Source organism: Seriola aureovittata, chromosome 12 (assembly GCF_021018895.1).
Source record: "Seriola aureovittata isolate HTS-2021-v1 ecotype China chromosome 12, ASM2101889v1, whole genome shotgun sequence".
Lineage (NCBI taxonomy): Eukaryota > Metazoa > Chordata > Actinopteri > Carangiformes > Carangidae > Seriola > Seriola aureovittata.
The window spans coordinates 16215133-16224369 of NC_079375.1; the positions used below are offsets into that span (position 1 = coordinate 16215133).

A 9237-nucleotide genomic window follows, 5' to 3' on the forward strand; every position below is an offset into this window, starting at 1 on the left:
ATGATTACAAATTCTACTACTTCACTGCCAAGTAGACCCAGCACAACATCTACATTGTTTGCACTATTGAACATGAGCACAGATGGCTTCACAAATTCAGCATCCAGTCTCCATAGCTAAAGGCTGGTCATTATGGCCATCTATCCTGAAGTTAGATCAAAAATTCAAATTTGAAAAAAAAAAAAAAAAAAATCCTGTGACAAAACATCCATTTTTTATGTCACTGCTACATAGTGGACTATGACTGATGTAACAGTTTGTCCACGTTAAAATGTCTCAATGCACGTATCAAATACATGACTTATTCTTATCTATGTGCTTAGGATATATAAATAAATAGCCCACAAAGCCTGGAGTATTACTTTGATAACTCATTTACAGTACAACTTAAGAATGAATTAATTCCCACAAGCATAGCAGATATTATGACAACAATTATAACAACTATACACACAAGGAGTTAAGAACAGACAGAAAGCCATCTGGAGAGAAAAGAAAGCCGCTAGCAAGAGACAGAGAGTAATTAACATATTTGACTCACATTGTTCGACATGGACATCCAGTCTCCTGTCTTTCATGGAGGTGTAGTGGCCAAAATCTGTGTCATACAGCTGCACATGTTCCTGGTTGTTGGTTATCAGAACTCCTCATATCCTCTTTCCATCGCTGGTACCGTCGGCTAATATTTGGAACAATGGAAAACAAACATAATTTAGCAGCTGAATAATGTTAACTTTCTGTTCTTTATCACAAGGCGATTCGAGTGCGATTAATTGCTTTACCAGAAATAAATATGAGCAAACACTGATCCACAACAGCTGCTGGGGAGGCAGAGGCATATTCAGTGACTTTTTACATTTTGTTATTTTGCAGTCTTATGTTGAAATCATTTAATTTATTCAATGTACAATGCTAGCACACACGCTGATGACCATGCCACTCATTTATTGCAGGTTATGATACCCCTACATGAAGGTGTGGTTTCTATATAAAAGAAACAGAATATGTACAAAAGAATAAGACATAATAAAACAATATGACCTACATACAGTGCAAGAGTAATGTGATGATAAACAACACAAATGAATAAATGAGAATACAGTCTTTATGACTATCAGAACATCAGGACTAACAATATCTTGGCTCACACCTATTTCTGAGGTGACCTACACAGCTTTTAATAAAGTTCAATAACGGTGCAACTGCCCTTCCGCACACATAAACCACTGCCATAACATACAGAAACAATTAACATTTCAATGGCACATACACAACCATATAACTGAAATATTATCAGGGATTACATGTAGTGACTAGCTTATCCCCTGAAAGCTAGCTGCCAGGGGAGGCAGCTAGCTTGCCCCCAAACACAGAACAATAGCACAATTTTTCCACATGCACAAACTTGAATTTCTCATGCATATTCATTTTACAGGTACACAAGTGTTGATTTAGAACTGCAAACATTTGGATTGTTTGTGAACATCACTTTACAAGCTCAAAAACATTTTGACCCTAATTTGAGCCTATGTACGTATGGGATGGAATCATGTGCATGACTTACCATTTCTTGCTGGTTGTGGGAGACGATAATGTCTGGTACAGGTCTGAGTTGGATTCTGATATCCCTATGAAAACACAATTGTATTAAATAAAATTACTTTCCCTCGCAGGGCAAACAAGGACATTTTAAGCAGCTCTCGCCTATGAAATGTTTTTGAAGCATTCTAAGGACTTAACATCCATTTAAACCTCATTTAGCATATACTGCAAGAAAATGAGACTGACAAACTGAAGAAATTATATCAGTGGTGAGGTAACATAAAGACACTGAAAGATGAAGTGCTTTTGTCAAAATCTGTATAGAAACAAAGCAGAAAACTGTCAAATTTGGTGCTCAGATTCCCACAAAGTGTGTGACACTGATGTTACAAGTAGAATTTTGACCCTATTGTTGCACCTGAATCTGACTGGACAATCCACTCACATAGCAGAGAACAATTCGAGGGTAGGTGGTTGTTATCTTCATCTCTCTCGCCTTAGATCCTGAGGCTCTGGAGGAAGCGGTTCTTCGTGGGACTGAGGGCAGACTAAACACTACACTGACTCACAGCATCTAGTGTCACAAAGTGGTATTACAACACTGGACGAGTTGGGGCTAGCTGGTTAGCATTCCAATCTCAGTAGATATCTCTGAAATACAAGAAATGTCTGGGTCATTACATCATCACTGTGGCTCCTTCACACACTGATGCTAGTGTTAGTTCTTTCTTTTTTTAACATTTTAAAGTAAAATTCTGGCCAGATCTTACACATTGCACCCTTAAGCAGCCCTTCACAATACAATATTCGGAAACATTCACTTTTACTTAACATTTGTCCAAGCACAACCACCAGAGGTGACATTTAAAAGTAAACAACAGTTTGAGATGTCTTCAAAATGTTTGCTGCACACCAAATTTCTCTGCATAGAAAACAAAACAATTGATTAGTTATTTCCTAATAAAAATGAATAGTGCTTTTCCCCCAAACAAATTCCAGACATGTTCTTTGCCCACATTGACTACTCAATTTTTACACGCAAGTTAAAATAAAAATATTGAGCCTAATTTTACTCATATTAACATGTGATGCATTGAAAACATTTTGATTTATTTTACAGTAATTACTAAAGGTCTAAGTGTATGCTTTGAATATAACATACAATCACCAACGTACTGTTCACATGAACCATCAAGAATTTGAACCTTTGCAGGAAATACTTTGCTGAGAAAGTAAACTCAAAACCTACAATGCCGTTGGACTTACCTCAGGTACAGGGCATTTGATTTCTACGTGCAAACAGGGTGGGTGAAGTTTCCTGCTTTGCTGAGGTCTGGGGTTGTTCCAAAACCGGCGTAATGAAGAGACAAACCGAGGACTGTACACTGAGGCTTCGGTTTACTGCGGCAGACTCAGGGGAGGCAAGTTTAATTGAACACAGGTGAAACACATTAGGGCGGGGCAGACAATCAACAAGGAGGGAAATAGGACAAAGAAAGGAAGTAAAGTGGTAAAGTAAATTAAGTAACCACAAGACACATAAGGGGAAATTATATAAAAATAAAACAGGAAATGAATGTCCAAACGTAAGAGTCCTAAAAGTGTTCAAACATAAATAGTCAAACAAGCTCCAAAAGAGTATGTATGAAAACTTGCTGCATCTCTTTGTTCCCCAGTTAACTTTTTTTTTTTTATGCTGTTGTCATTCATATTATTCTGGGAAAAACTTGGCCGAGTCTGGGCGAGAGATCCCACGATAAGAAATGCAGTACGACTGGTGATCCGAGTCCAACAACCCACAACCGAGCCTGAAGTACACCACACGTGCCACACTCGACCCATCGCTAGTTCCGCCACAATGAATGGCGTTTATTAATTTCCTGCTATTTCCCCCATGCTCACCCTTCTTTTAGATACAGGATAGAATCCGATTACATGAATGCTCTTTTATTAGATGACACATTTACAAAACATGAGTACTGAAAGAGTTCAGAAAAACAATCAACGGATGTTGAAAGTTCATAAGCAGCAGCAGAAATCTATAAACTGCAGCAGTATGTGAAGGTAAAACAGCAGCTGTGTATGAAGTTCAGTTAATAAATTATAATCACACTAAACATATAGTTCATTCATCTGAAAGCAATTTTTACTAAATTAAATGTTTAAATGTCACATGTTATTCCTGTGCCCAAGGACAGTTAAGCCTGTATTTGGAAACATGCATCACCTGATGCTAAAGCTAGAAATCAGAGAGAATCCTCAAACACAAGGGGCACTGACTTTGTTTTAGTACCAGTGGATGTGTATTCCATTAAAATATCAATTAAGTGTCACAAGTGACAAATGAAAATATGGAATACAGGAATTGCATTACTCTTTTTAATTGAACCCTCCCACATTAAGAGCTGTTGGGTGCAAATGATGAATTGTCAAATGTCATAATCTAAATATGTCAATGGCTTGTTTTGCTCATTCCTACTGAAGTTATATAACTGAAATTACTTTGAGCCAATGGGGGAAATAAGATATCTTGCTAATCCCATATTCTACAGTAGCTGTGCAGTGTACCTCCTAACAGGCCTCATGCGGATTTTAAACTGGATATATACTTTGATTTGAAACATTCAGTTTGGTGTACGACATTACACAAACATTTTATGGCCTCGTGGCATCGTTCAATGTTATAGAGCAAACTGGGATGACGTTGCACATTTTAAGGTTCTCCCTTTGGATTCTAACTTTAGAGGAGAGTGCTGCATGTTCACAAATGTTGACCAAACTGTTCTGGGGCACAGGAATAAGAAATGTGAATTCTTAAAAAGAGTTGGATTCTCCTTTAAATGCACAATCCATGAGTATAAACATGTTCCAACCTCAAAGCATCTGATGCAGAAAAATAACAGACTAAAATCATAAATTAATTCATTATTAATTAAATGATTTAAATAATTAATAATTAAATTAAAGTCATTATAGAAGGCTATTGTGGACCAATGCAAATGTATTGTGTGTTCTAGGATTACACTGGACTTGACTTTATGAATATAAGCAGCAGTCATGTGACCCCACTTCCCACAGTGTGCGTTTTTATTTATGTAAAAATTAAAAAGAAAATGAAGTAATCCCATTTGCATTTTTATTTTCATTCTCATACTCATGTGGGCATTCTATGACCATATTGAAATGAAAATTGAAAAGCTGCTGACAATTATTTTTCAAAGACTTAACCAGCTCTACACTGACAATATTCAAATACAGTAAGCAAGCAGCATCCACAGTCCATGGCGTTTAAGTTTACATGTCACTACACTCTTTTGGAGTCAAAATGAAAATGAAAATGCAGTCAGTCCTCTCATCAAGGCAGGTCATCAGTGATGATGTCACTTCGTTGTCACTTTGTCTGACTGGAGCAGTGGCAGCAGCTTGTTTTACCGGTGCATGTACGAATCCGTGTTTTATATCAATACAACTCAATGGAAATGACCAGAGATAAGATTTAACTTGACTTTTAAATGTATTACAATAAGTGATAAGATGCTAAGAGACAGGAGTCTGAGTAGTTATTCTGATCCCAGTTCACAGCAGAGATGAAACCAACTGTTGTTACCAGTGCATATATATATATGTGTGTGTGTGTGTTTTATATATACACCTCATTTCTTCTTCTTTCCTTCGTTCTTTTCCTCCCTTTCTGTTTCACTCTGCCCTTTCTACTCTCTTCTTCACTCTTCAAATCCAGACTTCCTCTTCTGTCCTCTTCTCACCCGCTCTTCACTCTTCTCCTGGTTCATCACATATTGTCCTCCTCTCTCCTTCTCTTAACTTTAGCTTTTCACTCCTTTCTCTGTCAATGTTAATCATTACCTATCAGTGAAACAGGAGCAAATTTGTCACAGGAAGTAAAAAAAAAATCAAATAACAATGTACAGTAGTTTATTTATTTTGGCAGAGGATGAGCTCACTCTTGATAGTAGTGTAGGGTACTGCTGGCCACACTTCCTACTCATACAAAGCCATGGACTGGTTAGCACTGCACTTTCTGCTTTTGGTGGGTTTGCTGTCTCTCTACAATGGTAAGTAAAACTGCATTTAATGGAGGTCATTTATCAGCACTAATTGAAAAGTTGAGAAATTATCCTCTCAAAATACTGTGCTGCCTTACCAACTCAGACCAAGATTAGGATGAAGCTACATCACTGCCTACTTTCACCGTTCTATACTGTTGCTTCCATACCAGTTGCCTCTACTATAATCCTGGACAAGGGCTCACCGTGAATGTTGTTTTTTCTAAACAATGATGTAATCATGTAAATTTCTATTTTCACTTTATAGCTCAAACAACAGCACCTAATACCAGCCAAACAGGTCATGTCAACACCACCTCCTTCAGCCTTCCAAACTGCATCCACACTATTGGCTGGCTCATCCTAGATTGGGTGGCGAAGTTTGATTTGACAGAGCCCACAGCCTTATTAGACAGCTCTTACTTTATTAATAGACCTCAAATTATATGAAAGAATTATTGTTTTACCTCTATAACAATACTCTGTGTCTCCCAGGCTGTGCAGGTCCTTCAGTGCTGTGTTGCTCTGGGCAAAATAACAACTGTTACAGGGGATGTTTCTGTGATGAGGCCTGTGTGGTATTCAGGGACTGCTGTCCTGACTACAACTCCACATGTGCACAATGTAAGTGAAGGGGAACTTAATAAATCAAAGGTGCAGGGCTTCAAGCATTCATCTGCAAGTCAGTTTCAGGAAATAGCTGTGCCATTCAAACCTTTCTTCTTGATTGCAGCTTTGACTACTGCGCTGCCAAATGGACTCAGCACAACAAACAGCAGCACTACATCTACACCAGTAGATGGCAGCACAGCCACAGCACCCACAGCCTCTGATACTACAGCAATAAGCACCAGAGAAACGCCAAGAGATGATGGCATGACTTCAGCATTCACAGTCCCCACTGCTACAGGTTGGTAATTAGGATTTTTATCCTTTCAAAACTGCACATTTGCTGAAACACATTTTTTCTGTTTGCTAAAAATGTGTTCCAGATTTTGTCAAATGTATGTTTGTCCGCAGGGTTAGTAATAATCCTCAGGAGTGATGTTAGTGATGTCTTGTACTTGTTGCAGGAACCACACTGAGAGAAGCCAGAACAAGTCTGGATACTACTAGTGTCACGTATTTACCAACAGATGGCAGCACATCCACGGTTTCAGAGCAAAAGCCAGACCCCAGATCCACCATCAGCACAGATGAAGGTAGGTTACAGTCAGTGGCACATTTGTCTAATTCAATTATGTAGTTAACAGTACATATTCTCCTACATTCGCTCCTCTCCTTCAGATGTCTTAACAGCAATTGTTCACCTGAAAGTCTCAGTTTTAATTTGTGAGGAGAAAAATGAAGATGTGATTGTGGAGGCTTTATCCAGTGTAAGTAGAAAATCTGCAAATAAGCTTCATCAAGTTACAGTATCACAAGAAATCAAATATCAATCCATTCTAGACTGTATACCATTTACTTACTTACTTACTTACTGTGTGTGTGTGTGTGTGTGTGTGTGTGTGTGTGTGTGTGTGTGGTTTCTGTCTGTTCTCTCAGTTTGTATCTCAGGCCCAAGCCCTTTTCCTGCAGAGCTGTGAGGGTTGCACCCTGAAGATCAGACACATCAAACCCACCTAAAACAATCTGCCATTGGAAGCATCTGTTTGGTTACAGCTGTAGTGGAAAAAATAGATTGCACAACTCTTATTATGAGAATTGTTGAATGACTCCTCCTACTTCAAGCCCTAGGATAAAAAAAAAAAAAAGAGGACTAATGAGGACTATCTGGTGAGTGTTTCTAGGACAGGCTGCTGCAAACAGCATGAATGCAGTGTTGTTAGGTAGGATCTGTGACCCCCGCACTTCAAGGGAGGAGGATGAGACAAAAATTTAATTATGAGGCAAAAAGAGGAAACAGGTCCACATGGCCTCAGGGACCGGCATAACCTCCAGGAGCGGATAGTTCAAATTAGACCAGCATTGTCAGCCCACACCCACCTTTGACCCTGGAGATTTAATTGCACAAAAAAAAAAAACTTTACTGTAAAAGACTTTCTTCCTTCTTTACTGTCTTTCTACTCGCTTGTGCGTCTGCGTGATGATCGGAGACGTGGATCATGCTCTACCTGCCCAGCTGCCAGCCTGCTAATCTGAAACGTCCTCCCCGAATGTAACTTTAGCGATGTGTGGTGCAAATCAGAAGCGTGTGTTCTCTGTAAGCTCCTCTCCACGATCCCGCTGCGCAATTGAAGTTAATTCTACAGAGTGAGTCTCGGGTTCACGTTTCGCCACAGCTTTGTAAACGTAGATCATATGGGGTCACCGAGAGGTTGGAGCGGCCCTGTAGCTGTGCGTCGAGTCTCCAAAGATCAGTTACAATGTAATGGCAAAGGAATGTCGCTATTGCACGGAGCTTTGGCTCTAATTAGAGCCAATTGGAGAGTGGGATGTCATTTTATTTTATTCAGAAACATTGTTTGCGTGCTAGTACATTTTGTCTGCATATCCCTTGGCTACTGTTGAAAGTGCTGGTTGACGCTACAGTATGAATTCAAATTATTGTATTTGTAAGAGTGAAATTACACAACCTAATGTATATATCCAGTTTCAAATAAACAGTCCAATATAAATGCTTGTAAATAATTGAATCTTAATGCTGTAAAACAATGTAGAATCTTAATTTAATTTGTTCAGTATGTATGTTGAGTATGTTGAATTTATAGAATTGAAAAGCCAGTGTCAGGTCAATACTCTCTTTCTCTCACACAGACACACACACACATACACACATACACACAGTGTCCATATTGTCCACACCATCGGTCTGTTGAGGTATCCCTGGTTCCCTGTGGTGTGTGCATGTCGAAGGCCCCGGTGTTATTGATCCTGATTGGGCCTCACAGGAGGAGATTCCGGCCTGCCATTGACCCACAGTTCTCCATGTTTCCACCCTTCTCTCAGATCATCAGAGGCAGCTGTCTCCTCCTGCCGGCCGGCCGGCCTGCTCGCGTGAGATTTCTGATTGTCAGATGGAAAAGGGGGAAAAGGGGGGAAAATGAACTTACTACAGGTTTTGCAAAATCACTAACAGGTCTTGCCTGAGTAGGCTGCACTGACGTTTTTCTGGCTTGGTGACTGTCAAAACATCCCCCCATGCGTTCATACTCTCCCTCCTCCTCCTAAGAAAGCCTGTGGCTCACAGGCTGCTCTCCTCTTCAAAGTAAAAGTTCTCTGCCATGCGGCCTGTGTTGAATTTTTGTGTTGACGACTGCCCAGTACTCATGAACTCCTCGTAGGGGTCCTTTTTCTCCTCGTCGCTGCCTATGAAGCATTTGAAAAGCGTCATGGCAAGGAAGGAGTAGAAGCACATGACAAACAGGATGTAGAAGTAAGCATTGTCATAAGTCTCCCTAGAGCTGGAGACGGCGGATACTGGACTGGTGCTGGACAGAGGGCTTGCTGTGCTGCTGGACACAGTGGCGTTGATTTGGTGCCCACTGATGTCTGTACCAGTGTCCTCCAGAATCCGCTGGCATCTGGAGAGCAGAGAGAGCAGGAGGGTCCGGTTCATGAGTTTCATATCAAAATGGATAGAAAAGAGACTGAGCAGAAGATCTTGATGGAGGCAAAGAAATATCAAACA

At 39.9% G+C, this 9237-nt stretch overlaps 1 protein-coding gene across 2 annotated transcripts; it reads left to right on the forward strand.

The window, feature by feature from the left end:
* The first annotated feature begins 5533 nt into the window (after window positions 1–5533).
* Window positions 5534–9104, forward strand: LOC130179218 (mucin-5AC). Of its 2 annotated transcripts, XM_056392055.1 has the most exons (7): window positions 5538–5615; window positions 5875–5907; window positions 6102–6230; window positions 6340–6516; window positions 6680–6808; window positions 6894–6982; window positions 7152–9103. In XM_056392055.1, exons 1-7 carry the CDS (start codon window positions 5558–5560, stop codon window positions 7230–7232), a joined length of 696 nt encoding a protein of 231 aa, XP_056248030.1. In that variant the 5' UTR covers window positions 5538–5557; the 3' UTR covers window positions 7233–9103. The 2 variants fall into 2 exon arrangements, with proteins under 2 accessions (XP_056248032.1, XP_056248030.1); XM_056392057.1 differs by lacking the exon at window positions 5875–5907 and having other exon boundaries at window positions 5534–5615; window positions 7152–9104.
* Window positions 9105–9237: the final 133 nt, after the last annotated feature.